The sequence below is a fragment of the Pleurodeles waltl genome, chromosome 5 (genome assembly GCF_031143425.1).
Source record: "Pleurodeles waltl isolate 20211129_DDA chromosome 5, aPleWal1.hap1.20221129, whole genome shotgun sequence".
Taxonomy (NCBI): Eukaryota; Metazoa; Chordata; class Amphibia; order Caudata; family Salamandridae; genus Pleurodeles; species Pleurodeles waltl.
Genome location: NC_090444.1, coordinates 173,640,110 through 173,656,299, shown reverse-complemented (window position 1 = coordinate 173,656,299; position 16,190 = coordinate 173,640,110). Strand labels below are relative to the sequence as shown.

Below are 16,190 nucleotides of genomic sequence, written 5' to 3'. Positions count from 1 at the left end.
CTAGAGGCCAAAATCTACAGGTAGGCACTTTGCAAAAAAACACCTCAGTTTTCTTTCAAAAAAATGGGATGTGTCCACGTTGCGTTTTGGGGCGGTTCCTGTCGCGGGCGCAAGGCCTACCCACACAAGTGAGGTATCATTTTTATCGGGAGACTTGGGGGAACATAGATTAGCAAAACAAGTGTTATTGCCCCTTGTCTTTCTCTACATTTTTTCCTTCCAAATATAGGAGAGTGTGTAAAAAAGACATCTATTTGAGAAATGCCCTGTAATTCACATGCTAGTATGGTCACCCCGGAATTCAAAGATGTGCAAATAACCACTGCTCCTCAACACCTTATCTTGTGCCCTTTTTGGAAATACAAAGGTTTTCTTGATAGCTATTTTTTACTCTTTATATTTCAGCAAATGAATTGCTGTACACCCGGTATAGAATGAAAACGCACTGCAGGGTGCAGCTCATTTATTGGCTCTGGGTACCTAGGGTTCTTGATGAACCTACAAGCCCTATATATCCTCGCAACCAGAGGAGTCCAGCAGACGTAACGGTATATTGCTTTCGATAATCTGACATTGCAGGGAAAAGTTACAGAGTAAAACGTAGAGAAAAATTGATTTTTTTTCACCTCAATTTCAATATTTTTCTTTTTCAGTTGTTATTTTCTGTAGGAAACCCTTGTAGGATCTACACAAATGACCCCTTGCTGAATTCAGAATTTTGTCTACTATTCAGAAATGTTTAGGTGTCTGGGATCCAGCATTGGTTTCATGCCCATTTCTGTCACTGACTGGAAGGAGGCTGACATCACAAAAAATTGCAAAAATGGGGTATGTCGCAGTAAAATGACAAAATTGTGTTGAAAAATTGGGTTTTCTGATTCAAGTCTGCCTGTTCCTGAAAGCTGGGAAGCTGCTGAATTTAGCACCGCAAACCCTTTGTTGATGCCATTTTCAGGGGAAAAACCACAAGCCTTCTTCTGCAGCCACTTTTCCCTGTATTTTGGCTAATTTCTTGGCCTCCTTCAGGGGAACCCACAAAGTCTGGGTACCTCTAGAATCCCTAGGATGTTGGAAAAAAAAGACGCAAATTTGGCTTGGTTAGCTTATGTGGACAAAAAGTTATGAGGGCCTAAGCGTGAACTGCCCCAAATAGGCAAAAAAAGGCCTGGCACAGGAGGGGGAAAAGGCCTGTCAGCGAAGGGGTTAAAGAACCTGGCTACAACAGGGGATATGAAAAGATAGGGTTGGTCAGGCAGCCACAGGAATGCAGAAAGACCCTTTGACAGTGACATTGGCTGGCTGAGTCATGCTGAGCAACAAAAGAACCTTGGATAAAGGTGCAGATGGGGGAAATCAACGCTATTAGAAGCACATCATGACACAAACTTGTCCCAACGGCAGGCGTATACCAACTTGGTGGAGGGATGCCTGGCTGGGTGAATAACATCACAGACTTTGCGTGGAAGGTCGAAAGCGGTCAACTGTCGTTGCTCAATCTCTACACATGAAGGTGGAGGGTGCACAGGTTCAGGTGCAGAACAATGCCCTGTTCCTGCGACAGAAGATCCCCCCCTAAAGAGGAAGTCTAACTGGAGAACTAATGGTCATGCTCAACAGCTTGGAATACCAGACTTCTGTGCCCCATACGGCGCCACAAGAACGACATGGGTTCGGTCATTACTGATCTTCTTGAGAACTCTGTACAAGAGTGGTATTGACGCAAAGGCGTACAGGAGGCCAGAACTCTACTCAAGATGAAAAATGCCTCTGAGTGAAAGTCTCCTTGAAAACTACAGCGTTCAAAACTGCTGACATTGCACGTTCTTGGCAGTGGCAAACATATCTAACCAAGGCTCTCCCTAATGCTGAAAGAGACCTTATACCACTTCCAGAGGGAGACACCATATGTGATCTGGTAGGCATCTGCCTCTGAGTTTGTCCGCTCTGGCGTTCAGAGAGCTCGCCAGGTGTTGAACCACCAGGGAAATGCCCTGATGTTCCCGCCATGTATAGAGGTGCAGGGCCTCTTCACACAGAGTGCAGGACCCCATGCTGCCGTTTGTTGCAGAACCACATGGCAGTGGTGTTGCCCTTGACCACCTGTACCAGCCTTCCCTTGATGGAAGGAAGAAAGCTTGAAGCTCCAACAGGTTGATATGGAGTCCAGACTCCACCGGAGACCAAAGTCCTCTAATCCTCGACCCAGCCCAGGAGTGACGGATCTGTCACTACTGTTAGATTAGGTTGGGGAAGGGAGAAGGGTCTGTCACTCACATAAAGGCAGTTGGTTATTATTCAATTAAGGTCTTTTGCTGTTCCCTCCGAGATCTGGACCACGTCTGAGAGATATATCTGATGCTGAGCCCACTAGGTCTTCAGGTCCCACTGCAGAACCCACTCTCGCCAACTCACCGATCAGGAAGATAGGCCCGAAACTGCACTGTGGCCAGAACAGCTCAGATGAAAGGAAATGTTTAAGAGGGAGTCAGGTGCGACTTCGGCATGCTGAAAGTGTATCCCCACCTATTGCAGGAGATTCATCGTAGTCTGAAGGTGGGTGACAAATGCTTGTGGCGAGTCCGCCTTCAACAGACAGTCGTCCAGGGAAGACTGAATTTCCAGACTTCTGCAAAGAAGTTGCGACCAACGCCATCATCTTGGTGGACACCCAAGGGGCACTGGTAAGGGCGATAGATAGCACAGCAAAATGAAAGTGCTCTTGGCCCACCGTGAACCACAAATACCGCCCTGGTGGCCCATGGACGCGTGTGGCAAATATGCATCCTGCAAGTCCAATGCTATCATTTTGTCTCCTGGGTCTACAGCAGACAACACTTGGGCGAGCGTGAGCATTCTGAATTTCTTCTTTTTCAAGGAGAGGTTGAGAAGGCACAGATCCATGGTAGGACAAAGTCTTCTGTCCTTCTTTGGCACCAGACAGTAGCAGGAATACCAACCACAACCTAATTCTGATGCTGACACCCTCTCTATGGCTCCCTTGGCCAAGAGAGCCTGCACTTCTTGACAGAGCAAGTAAGATGGTCCTCCGGCAGCCAATCGCAAGTGGATGGCATGGGCTGAGGGGTTGTCACAAAGAGGAGGGGAATAGCTGATTTGGACTATCTGGAGTACCCACTGGCCTGATGTTACTGACCACCAGTAGGAGGGGTGATGGCGTGTCCTGCCTCTCACTGCAAACCCACGATTGTCCCAGTGCGGACTAAAGAGGCTTGGAGGCTGCAGTTGCCAGGGGGTGGTGGACTGACCCGGCTGTTGGCTGCCTGTCCCACACGGCTATGGGACCTGCCCTCAGCCACGAAAAGGCTGGGAAGCCTGTTGGCTGTGGTGGCTGGGAGGGTATGGGCCCAGTTGGAGACCCCCGTCCATGGCCACTAAAGAGAGAAAAGGCGGGCTGGGGTTGACAAGGGGCCACAGTCAAGCTCAAGGGTGTGGACGTAGCTCAGCTTTCCTTGAAGAGCTCCAGTGCTAAAACCGCCTTGTCTCCAAAAAGGCAAGAGCCATCAAAGGCATGTCCATGAGCGAAGCCAGGTGTTCTCAGCCATGCATGGGGCCGCAAGGTCACAGACAATGAAATTGCTCTGCCTAGTGAGTCAGTCAAGTCCACATATGATGGTAAACTTAGCTGCATCCCACCCATCAGCAACAGCCTGAGAGAATATGGCCTGTGCCTCCTCAGGGGCCACATGCACCACTTGTAAACCAAATCCTATAGTGTATGGGAATAACAGCCCAACAGGCACGTGGTGTTTACCGACCACAGCACTAGGCTGGTAGAAGAAAACATTTTCTTACTGAAGGTGTCCAGCCTTTTGGATTTCCTATCTGGGTGAGTTATAGGGAATGTACCATGGTGGGTACGGGATGAGGAGGCTTGGACCACCACGCTCTCTGGGGTAGGGTGATGAGTACGGAAACGGGGGTCACCAGGAGCCGAGAACTGGCATGGGCATTCTTTGAAGTCTAAGTATGTTTGGCCTTCCTGTGTTTGTGGAAACTCCCCTGACGACTTCAAATGCAACGATGAATGTCGACGGGGGCTCCGTGAACAGTTCCGGGACTTCCCACGCAAACAGTATCTCGTGCAATGTGGAGTCGGCTGACATTGAGGAGCTTGAGGGACTGCTCCCTCAGCACCTTGGAGCGCATGGTGTGGCAGTCCTTTCACTGCTTGGTGTTGTGTCCTGGCTCCAGACACCACAAACATACCAAGTGAGGGCCTGTCACTGACATTTGTCTATGACAGGCCCCAAGTGGTTTAAATCCGGCCAGTGTCTTTGGTGTCGTCCTCACACAAGGAGTTGAAAATCTCAAACGAGTCGCCAAAAAGTTAAAAAAGACCAGTTAAAAAACACCTGAGGGGTAGCTCAGACCGGATCAGCGCTGTCTGGCACATGTCGGGACATGAGAGAAATGGCATCAGCACAAATAAGTGGCGTCTTTATCAATACCGTGTACATTGTTTCCGAAGCGGACACCATTGATGCAGAGGTGAACAATGCCACCTACCTGGGCGCAGGGATACTGCTCAAAATCTTCTGGATCCAATCTGGCACCTAGGGTATTCTATGTTAAGAAATCTGCTGCTAGAAGTCTCTATCAGATTCCCATTTTACTGTAAAAGTTCTTTAATGCCTCCTCAAGCTTTTTAAGATGTTTGAAACATTTTCATCTAACATGAAAATCACCAATTTAAGAATCATTCCATCTCCTGGGATGATGGAAAGGTAGTCTAGCTGGTTTTCAGACTTCAGGACAGTTACAAATGTCGGCAAAACATTTCTTATCACATTCACAAGTTGCGGCTATATATTGCTAACAAATATTTTTACACAGTCAACTACAAGAACAATCTGCTATGCATGACAGCAATGCCCAATGATTGATACGTTTATAAGTTCTACAATTTACTGCAGCTACAACATGATATACGTACCTCTTCCTCTTTAACGCTACTGTACTCTGTTGGACAAGCATGCTTTAGTATTTCAGCAGACTGGCCTGACTCAATTAACTCCTCCTCGACATCAGAAGAAGGCAAGTCCTACCAAACACGAAACAGCAGTTAGATGGCTTTTCATGGTGGTTCCAAGCAGTTACTCAAGGTACAAGCCAAATGCAGAATCTTTCAAGATTACTTTTCTCAATTACATTTTATTGAACTTTTTATGACTAAAGCTCCCAAATACTTTGCGTATATATTGAAGGGACGACAGTTTTGTGGAAAGGTGTATCTTTACGTGCATACATGTGCCGTTAGGCACACATTTTCTTCCAATAATATTTTCTGCATCCCTCAAGAACGACTATATGTCTTACTCCTTTTACATAAAATTAACAATTAAATAATGTGTATGAACATGTCACAAGGAAAAAAGCATAAAGGGCGTGGTCACTTGATAGACCTAGTCTGTGCTCAGCAAACTACTAAAACCATGGTTTACAATTTGTAATTTTTTCTTACTATTTATATTAATGTATGTGCTCATTTCACAACCATTAATTATTCCAACAAGCTACATTTTTTCCACTTTTATACAAGTTACCAACTGTATGATAAAATTATGATATTTTGCTGTTTACATTTTGTAACGTACACTCTGGACATTATATACTACCCTTGAAGTCAGTGGTAGAGGAGTATTCAGACTGAAATGTCTCCTGTACATTGCTTTGAAATACTCAGCTTTATGGATTGCATTCCAACCTACAGGTCAGAATTCTTACTGAAGTACAGCATCTAAATTTAAGGTGGCCAACATAATTTAATCACGTCAATAAATTCCACATCAACCTTTTCCTGCCCTCAGTGAATAACAGCTGTGTTATGTCACATTTTAAAACATGCTACCTCACTGATATCTTTGTCAATTTTCTGAATCCAAAATTGACTAATTAAATTTGTGAGTATGCTTGTCAAATTGTTCTGTTTGTGATCAATGTTTTTCAGAATATAGATACATAAATCGCTCAAATTAACTGACATCGATGGACAAATCCAATGTATTTTAGCTTTCTACAAAGGAAAATCTATATTATACACTAAATTCACTAGAGTTATGTTTTGACTGGCTTAGCAACAGTTGTATACGTTCTGCAGCCTATTCCAATCTCAAAAGATCAGGTTTTTACGGAATGCCTGGCAGTGTCATAAAGTAGATAGATTACTATGAGAGGTGAAATCACAATTAAGGTCAATGTCCTTACTATGTCATCCTGTTCTCCATCTTTCTCAACTGTTTTGGAAACCAAGTTTACAGGCTAGAAATGTTAGGAAGACCTCCAGGGTTCAAATAAACAAGCTGCACAAAACCTCATTGCCAAAAGCTGCATCTTTTATCGAAAAAAAAGTCATTCAAAAATAAGTTTTTGCAAACCGCATGCAGAACATTCCTTGTTGCTTCTCTTCAAATGTTTGTTATATGGACACTGCACTAGAAGGCCACCAATTCTGCCTTTGTTCTTGTGTAATGGGCATAGACTACTCGAGGAACATTAATTCCCCTGATAGTAAATCAAATGTATAATGGAAACAGCAGATATCATCAGCTCATCCCATACAGATAGCACATTATCATATTTTAAGGTGCATAACTTCCAGAGCCCACCTGCCGATGGACTCTAATTGTATTGTGTTACATAGGAACACTAAACCAAGCTTCTAACATCACGGGAGACAAACTACTTTCCACAAGTTCCAACTTCAAAAACAGTGTACTGTCGGCATTAGGGTTTTTTGTCAATGAAAGTACATATTAATTGGCGATTATAGTGATTTTCCCTTTTTTGTCCTAAAGAAGCTCCAAGGAAGTACTGAATGGTTGAAGGAAATGTATTTGCTGGGCTGAGCAATTGTTTGTTTGAGCATTAAAAGAAAAAGCATATTCTTTGTATGAAGCAATGATGTGGTGAATTGTGAAGCTAATTTCTGGACCTACAAATCAAGAAAACCCTAATGCAGACAGTGCAGTGTTGTCGAATTTGGAACTTGTGGAAATTAGTGCAACTAACATGGAGTAAGACTACAAGGAAACAAACAAAGCTGTTCAAGTTTTTTTTTATCTTTTCCAGATAAACCTAAAAGCTCTGGAAGTACCTAAATTGTGTAAGGTTGCCTTAACCACAGTAGTTCAGAAACTAGACTAAAAGACCAAGAGAAAATTTATTTTATTTAAGTGAAATTCAATTAAAATTTTAGGAATATAAGAAGGGATCATCTAAAGAACAGCTTCTTAGATTTAGTTGGATATAACTGTGAACAATAGGGATGTTTTTCACCAATGGTTTCTGATTGACATGAAATGGACAAAAGCGAAGCTTGAGAGGTCCGTAATGTCACTAAGAATCCATAGTTGGAAAACATCCCCCTAAGTCCAGTTACTCACCTATAATTTTATGTTACATATTGGTTATAAAGGCATTCCAAATTGTGGTGTTTTAAACTGAGAAATAAACAGACTGAGGGAGACAGGCCCTAGTTTCAGGGTTGGGCATCTTCAATTCACAGCAGTAGAAAACAAGGTTCTCGTGGCTGTAACTTAATTGCAGTGAATAACAGTACGGCAGCCATAAAATAAAATCAGGATCTTCACAACAGAGGGGCTAAATAAAGCTTGTTGATTCCTCTGGTAGATGTGACCACTACTAAATGCCAGTCTTCCAAGTCAGCAAATCTATGCGGGAAGGCGCTCAAAAGCTGTAATATGGTAAGGCCAAAACCAGATTCAAATTCCATTGGGGTGGGGTCCTTACTTTGTGACTGGATATAGAGCACTTCAGTTGCAAAGGTAAAGATTTCAGAAGGTATATTCTAGTGAGATGCAATGACTCATAAGTAGTGCTTACAGGATCCAATTTTCAACACAGTGGAGGCCAAAAAGGATATGAATGACCAAAATTCAGGAACCAAGCCCTCAAGATTATTTGATCTCTGGAGAGGCCAAAAGAATATGAATGACAAAACGTCATCTGAAGAAGCCTTTAGAGGATTCAACACTGTAACAAAATCATAGTAATTGCCTATTATTTATGGCTATTTTCTGTTTATTTCACACACATTAGCTATATGTTACTTTAACAAAATTATGTGTGTGTGTGTCGACTAATTTGTCAGGGACCAAGCCTTCAACAGGCCTCGAAAAATCACAAAATTGCTATTAGACCTACAGGTCGGGTAACTTGAATAATCAACTCGACCTAACTGTAATCAGGTCTCAAATTGTGTGATCCTAGGTAAATATTTCATTTTACAGAGTGTAATGCTATCTGTATTCAATCACCAATTCCATCTTGACCACTGACTCCATTTTGTGCTTAGCTTAAAATGCTGTCACATCGGTGGCGCAGGTATTTTTCCACACACAGCTTGTTAACGTGTTTTCGCTTTTCTCACCAGGGAAGGGAACATAACATGGGGGATGCAACGCTGATAAGAGTGTACAAGGATGAGAAGGTTTATAGCAGAGAAGGGTACAGCTTTGTCTTGAAAATACACTCGGGATCTGGCCAATCCTTTGCGTGAGTTTTTCAACACGGACCAAGTACAGACTGTGCTTGAATTTCACAACATACTCCAAGGGATGGAGGTTACCAGAACCTTCCTCTTACGTTTGTTTAAAGTATATCAGGTGGGGAAGCTTGACGCTGAGGCAGAAGGAACTCATTTCTCAGGGTGGACACATTGCTCAGAACAAGCCCATTGGGGAGAATTTTTCCTGTCTCAGCTGTCCAGGGTTCTACAGCTTGACGCTGGCAAAGACAAGGATGATGTTGGATTGAATCCCCATGGTGATGCATTTTTAATTCTTAATTATCTAGCTTTACTGTGTGCATGCATAAATATATATACATGTGTTTACTGCATACATATTCATTATTGATATATTGCATTTTTTCTGAATATTATTATTCAACTGCTGTAATTATTTTAGTAGCTGTACGTGTGTTGCTGCATTCAAGTTAAATGTTCACGTTAATATTTTTGTACACTTATGTTTGAACCCTGGGAGATGCCTTAATAAATTAATTACTCAGCCAAAGAGTGCTGCATTCTTTAGCATCATTCCCTCTTAGTTTGAAGCAAAGCAGAACAATTTGGCGTAGTCGCTTGCAGGATACAAAGTGAAAGATTTAAGGTTGAAAAATGTTTGGCAAAAAGTCAATGGCGGGTTCCAAGGTTCCAAATGAGATACCAGGGTGTGAAAAAAAAAAAAAAAACACCCTATAATGTTCTTGTGAATGAATGGTCTTGTGGAGCAGGTTTATGCGAGAGCTGGACGGATGTCTTAGCGACGCTGAGCCAAAGACAGATTTACTCTAATTACAGAAAGTACCTCTGGAACAGGGATATGATTTATCTATTTAAGGCAGACGGGGCTGGATCCTGTTAACTGCTTTTAGAAAAATGAACGAACGATATACGCAGTTGGAACAAGAATACCAGCAATTAGAGAGGCAGGTAGTTGAAGCAAAAAATAATGTAACCATGCTGTCTTGTCAGAATAAGCTATTGCAAGATAAAGCAGATACTTATCAATCTGTTGCCGAGACGGCAGCTGGTCGAGTTGCCCAATACAGGTATCGGAAACGGAGGGGTAGAGTCAAATAAAAGAAAGTTCATTTAGCTATTGCTAAAGCAGGGTTAAATTGGGATCCAACAATCGGGGACGCAAATAGCTAGGATCCAACCGATTTTTCAGATGCCAGTGATGAGTCAGTTAAAAAAAAGTGGGGGCCAGCTTGAGCCAGACGAACAGAAAGTGGTTCATGCATAGCCAATATTTAGACAAAAAAATACAGGGCATTCCACAAAACCGAGGAGGGATAGAGATGTGCTCCCTAGCAGATTACACCCAGCAGGAAGTTAATGATATTCTAGATAGATTAAAGCAGACATCTGGGGAAACATTACTTACATGAATGGTGCAATTATTTGACACTGGCGCTTGTTAGATTTAATATTAGATATAGGAGACGCTCCTAAGTTTGTACTATTAGCACTGACCCCATAATACAGGGGCAGTTTAGGGGTTATCAGGGTAACCAACAGATCACCCTATTGCAGCTAGCAGTCGTGGGGTGTAATCATAAGTATCGTACAGAATCAGATTGGCCACAAAATGACAAGCACTGGTACACTTTAAGAGATACAATACTGAGATTTAAGGAGGAGGGAATGAAAACTGCTATTTTTCTGGGTGATGCTCACCGTTTGTTAGATGGACAGCTCTCTGTGTCAGTGCAAAATAAAATTATTCGCCTTGCTCCTCCAGCTTATAAGCAGGTAATAATGACTCTCCTAATTAATCAGACAAGGCAGGCATTGAAAGATGTACTGGAGGCAGTTTGCGAGTTAGGAGAGCTTGGAGACTAGACAAAACCTGAGAGCTCCTCGAGGTCTGAGGGTCGCACAGATAATAACAGAGTATCTAGGAGATGTTTATGGCATTACTGAAGGATGGTGTCAACAAGGAGCAGATTGATCGGATAGATATCAAAAGCTTGTGGGAGATGTACCGTAAGCGAGAGCTGGACAGAAAGGAGAGCATCAGGAAAGTGAACAAGCAAGATAATAAACGAGTGAATAGGGGCCAGTTACAGATGCAGGAGGAAGGAAAAGAGAGGGAGAAAAATGTTTCTTCACAAGGGAAAGAGGAGGAAGATCTGGACAGCGATTGGCTAACTGCTGAGAACAGGGAAGGAGACGAAACTCCTCACAGATATGAGAGCATAAATCCAGACCTGACTTGGGCAAAAGTTGACAGGTTTAAATCAGATTAGGAAACGGGCCAAGCTTCGGTACAGGGATGGGCTGGTAAAGGTAACAGACCCAATGTTGATTTCGAAATTCATAGGAAGCACAAAAATTTTCAAAGGGTCCAGGCATAGTTGACAACGGAGCAGAGGCCTTTTTAATTTATGGAAATCCAAAAAGGTTTACCGGTCAGCACTAGACCATCACAGGGTTGGGTGGAAGGCTAACGCCCGCCGTGCAGACTACTGTTCAAATGAAAATAGGGAGAACACCAAAAAGAGAATATACTGTTTTGATTGTACCCCTCCTAGAGTATATACAGGGAATTCAAATTCTGAAGGGGATGACTTTATATGTGGATGATGGTTGTTACCGGTTTGGATCAAAGGGCTCCATTTCAGTGGCAGCAATGAGGGTGGGTCGTATGAAGATACTCCCAGTGAAGGTGCCCCCAGCAACTAAGGTGGTTTGTCTGAAACATATATAATACCGAATTCCAGGAGAGCATGAGGAAATAAGTGAGCCTATACAGGAGTTGATGGAGGCAGGTGTGATGGCTCGAGTCACCACTGAATGGAATAATCCTCTGCGGCCTGTGCATAAACCAGATGGGCGCTATAGAATGACTGATTACTGCAAATTGAACAAATATACACCCCTTCCCCTTGACTTCTGCAGTCCCCGACACCATCCCTTTGATTGAGAGAATACAAGAACATAGCGGGCCTGGTATGCAACCATTGATATTGCCAATGCTTTCATTTTTATACCATTTGCCCCTGAGAGTTAGGAGCAATTTGCTTTCTAGTGGAACGACAGACAATTCTGAATGCTAAGGCTTCCCCAAGGGTATGTACATAGCTCTACCATCAGTCATAGGCTGGTGGCAGAACACCTGGATGATGTATTGTTCCAGTGGTGCAATTGTCCCATTATATTGATGATGTAATGATTCAGGGAGAGACCCCCAGAACAGGTGCAGACTCAGTTGGACAGGGTTGTGTAACTCTTGCAGAGCAAAGAGTGGCTGATTAATCCACTAAGACACAAGGACCCTCTCAAAACGTGAAGTTTCTAGGAATTCAGTGGAATCAGGAACATAGAGAGGTGTTGCTGCAGGCCAAACAAAAGATCTTAGAATTTACCACTCCCCATACTAAGAAGGAGACTCAGCAATTCATTGGATTGTTGGGTTTTTGGAGACAGCATATCCCTCACTTGAGTCAGATTTTAGCCCCCTTGTACAAACGGGCAAGAAAGAAACCTGAGTTTGAATGAGGAGAGCAGCAGCAGTGTGTGTTTGGCTTGGCAAAGGAAGAGATTCAACAGGCTTTAGACTTATAGCCAGTAGAGGAAGGAGACACTGAGTTACATGTAACCGTTTCAGGGGCAATATGCACATTGGAGCATGTGGCAAAAACGGGGATCTCGATCAAAAGCTACCTTTTGCTGGAGATCGATATACTCCCTTTGAGAAACAGTTACTTGCTTGTTACTGGGCTTTAGGGGATACTGAGCAAATGACCCTAGGTCATAATGTGATTCTGAGACCGGAGATTCCAATAATGCAGTGGGTGATGAGTTAACCTAAAACTGACAGCATAGGACACACACAAGAGGCCAGTATAATTCCCTGGAAGTGGTACATACAGGACAGGGCCTGAGTGGTACCAGCAGGGACAGCAGCACTGCATGAACAGGTGGCACAAACCCCTGTGCAGGATGATGAGAGGGTGCAGGAGGTAACACAGATAAAAGAGTCACCAGTGAGGTGGGGTGAGCCATTTGAATCCTTGTCCTCTGAGGATAGGAAGCATATATGGTATAATGATTGTTCAGCTAAGTATGTGGAGGTCAAAAGACATTGGAAGGCAGTGTCATAACCCAGACACCAAGAAGTTATCAACTACAGGAGAAGGGAACAGTAGTCCAAATACAGAATTGTATGCTGTATATCGGGCACATTTATACTGATCCTTCGTCTACCGCCAATGTGTTAGCTACCTGGCTTCCTAAATGGCATGCACATAACTGGCAAACACATTCCAATGAGGTGTGGGGCAGAGTTGTGGCAAGAAATTTGGGAAATGCTAGAGCAAAGTACTGTTACTGTGTATCATGTAGATGCCCACCGACTCACTGGAATGATGGTTTAATTCCCTTGTAGACTACAGAGCCAAAATCTCAGAGCCAGTAGTGGTGACATATGATTCAGACTTGGTGCGGATGGCTTAGTTGGCGCACCAAAAATGTGGACATCTGGGAGAGAAGGCCACTAACAGGTGGGCAGAGATTAGAGGGATGCACACTCCCCTAGATTTCATCAAAATCGTGATTATGCAGTGTCCTATTTGTCAACACACACACAACAGAGATCTGTCCTGCAAACGGTCAAAAGTCAGTTGGGGAGAGGGAAGTTGCAGGGGCAGATATGGCAAATTGATTACATTGGGCCACTACCCACTAGTCGCGGATGTCAATACGCTTGCACGGTAGTGGACACTTATTCTGGTTACCTGATTGCCGTCCCTTGCAAACGTGCCACTCAGTATACCATTAAAATTCTTGACGTGTTAATGTTGTATTACGAAGTCCTACTTCAAGTACAGATTGACAACGGGTCACATTTAAAAGGAAAATTGGTGCAAGATTATTGTTCACAATACAATATTGAGTGTATTTATCATATTCCATACTATCCACAAGCTGCAGGACTAATTGAGAGAACAAACTGCTTGCTGAAAGCCAAATTATAAAAACTATCAGATGGAACTTTGAAAAACTGGAAAGAGCATTTAAATTAAGTCCTCCAAATTTTGAATAACAAACCATTGACAAAGGCAGAGCCCCCTTTAATGCAAATGTTAACCCCAGCATTACAGATACAACCCCATGTAGCGACCATCATGTATTGGGGAAATAAAACCAGGAGCCTCAGCTCCTTACCGAGCCACACCAGAATCAGCAGGTGTTGATCTACATTCCTTAAAAATCCATACATTGAAACCTAGAGACATGGCACTTCTTGAAACAGGTGTTGGAATAAGATTACCCCGGAGCATTTCAGATTGATTGCTCCCAGTCCTGGGTTGGCACCCAAAGGTATTCAGGTCTTGGGGGAGTGACTGATGCAGACTACCAAGGAGAATTAAAAACTATTCTCCTGAATAGTGGAGACACTGACATGATAATACAAACTTGAGATAGAATTGCGCAACTTGTGATTATCCCAGTGTATGGAGGAATAGTGAAAAAAGAGACTGCCCCAGCCCTTCTTACAGTGCGTGGGGACAGAGGTTTTGGCTCAAGTGACAAAACCCCTAGTGCTAAGGTGTGGGCAGAGTCCCCAAATCGTCCTCCTGAACCAGCAGAAATCACAGCAAAGTGCAAAGACGATGTCCTGTTAGTCATGAAACCAGGAAGGGAAAAATGGGAATACATACCAGCGGATAATTGTTATTTGCAAGAATGATCATACTTGTCTCTTACAGATCATACTAGGAGGTGTCTTTGTGCTAGCTGTTGTACAGTCTCCCTTCTGGTATGTGCATGTGAGGTCGGGAGAGACTGAAAGCCCCTAGCTCCGAAATGACTGACCGACCACGCCGATCAACATCTTTACTGCACTTGACCAAAAATGTTTTGACTCATCTGGCACGAGTCATACTCAACAGATCGGACTTTTGCATGAACAACATGCAAAGTCCCGTTGATGTTATCTCCACTTGTTCGGTTGCTATACCAACTCCTGCCAGTGTTTTGCTGCAAATCGTTAATGCCACCAATGAAGATGGAGCAGTTCAAAGGAGTGACGTGTTGTCATACTTTTCCCCATATGAATACTGCAGGTTTTGCCAAGAGGTAACGGATGAGAAATGGGATAAGCTAACCCATATGATTACTTACAATATTACTACTGGTGATGTCTGCAACAACTTAGCTTGTGATTCTTACAAAGTCTGAAAATGTGCTCAAATGCGCCTAGAGACAACAACGAGGTCTCCTCAAGAGATCCCATGGGAACAACAAGTACTGAGTCAGCATAGAAACGATAAACATTGTAGGCACAATGATGCTCATGGGCATACCAGGAGGATTGTGGAACGCACCTTTGGTTTCCTGAAGGCCAGGTTTAGGTGTCTCCATTTGACAGGTTGACCCCTATGCTACTCCCCTAGGAAGGTCTGCCAGATTGTGGTGGTGTGCTGCATTCTGCACAATATGGCCCTCAGGCGCCATGTGCCCTATCTGCAGGAGGAGGGGAGTGACAATGCACCAGTGGACACTGACGACAGTGACGAGGAGGAAGAGGAGGATGTGGATAGCAGGGCACATATCATTCAACAGTACTTCCAAAGACACTCAGTTAAGGCTGTTGATCTTTACATTTCTCCATTTAAGTGACGTGCTGTGTGGCTGTAGTATAATGCAGGTCACTACCTTTGCATCCCAATTAACTGTCACCTATGTCTTCCCCTATTGCAAATGTTGGTGTGGTTACAACAGTGTACTGATGTGATGTGTACAGACTGCTGAGACACATATGTAGGATGGATTCACACATTACCGGACATTTGCACAGGATCATGCAGTTCAGTACAGTTCAATACATTGTACATTTCTTTCTGATAAAGCACTATTACTCACGTTGTGTCCAAGGGTGTTTATCTGTACATAAGGTATTCAATGCAAAGTGCAATAAAGTGGGGTCATGGTTGGGAAAAGTCCAGTGTAGTGGGCCACTTCGTTTGTAGCACAGGTCCAGTGTCCAAGGGGCCACAGGAAGAGGAGCAATGGCAGTCCAAAGTGAACAAGGTGACACAGTGGGACACAAGGGGGACATTCTGGAGGGGCTCATTTCCTGGTGGTAGTCTTAGTCTTGCGTCTTGGCAACTGTCTCTGGTGTCTGTCTGGGTCGCAGGGAACGTTTGCAGGATGGTTCAACTTCTGCAGGGGGGGGGGGTGCTGGTGGCCTGTGAGTCCTGTGGCAGGGTCTCCTGTCCACCAGCTGCAGCAGATGTGGAGGACTGGTCAGTACAGTGACTAGTGGTAAGGGCCCGCTGGTGTGCTGTGTACTCCTGCATGATGTCCGCCATGTCACCCAGGACCCCTGCAATGGAGGCCATGGTGGTATTCAAGGCCGCATGACCTCCTGGTGGTGTTCTCACTGCAGCCACTGGTTCTCCTGCATTATGTTGAGCACCTGACCCATCCTGCCTGGGATTCTTGGTATGGCCCCAGGACATTTGTGAGTGCCTCTTGGGCAGTCAGTTCACTGGGCCTGTCCTCCCTCTGGCGCACAGCTGTCCTCCGACTGTCCCTGCCCCCCTGTGCCTGTGTCCCCTGAACTGTATGCCCACTCCCACTGACACCAGGACCCTCATTGTCTTTCCTATGTGGTGTGGACTCGGGTCTCTGT

The 16,190-nt window shown here is 44.0% G+C and overlaps 1 protein-coding gene across 3 annotated transcripts in view; it reads right to left on the bottom strand.

Annotated features, from left to right (window-relative positions):
* BPNT1 (3'(2'), 5'-bisphosphate nucleotidase 1) overlaps positions 1–16,190 on the bottom strand; it is a 121,893-nt gene that overhangs the window by 41,882 nt on the left and 63,821 nt on the right. For all 3 annotated transcript variants that reach the window (XM_069233872.1, XM_069233871.1, XM_069233873.1), the window contains exon 4: positions 4,955–5,062. In XM_069233872.1, the coding sequence (XP_069089973.1) occupies positions 4,955–5,062 (108 nt within the window). The remainder of the gene's footprint in view (positions 1–4,954; positions 5,063–16,190) is intronic.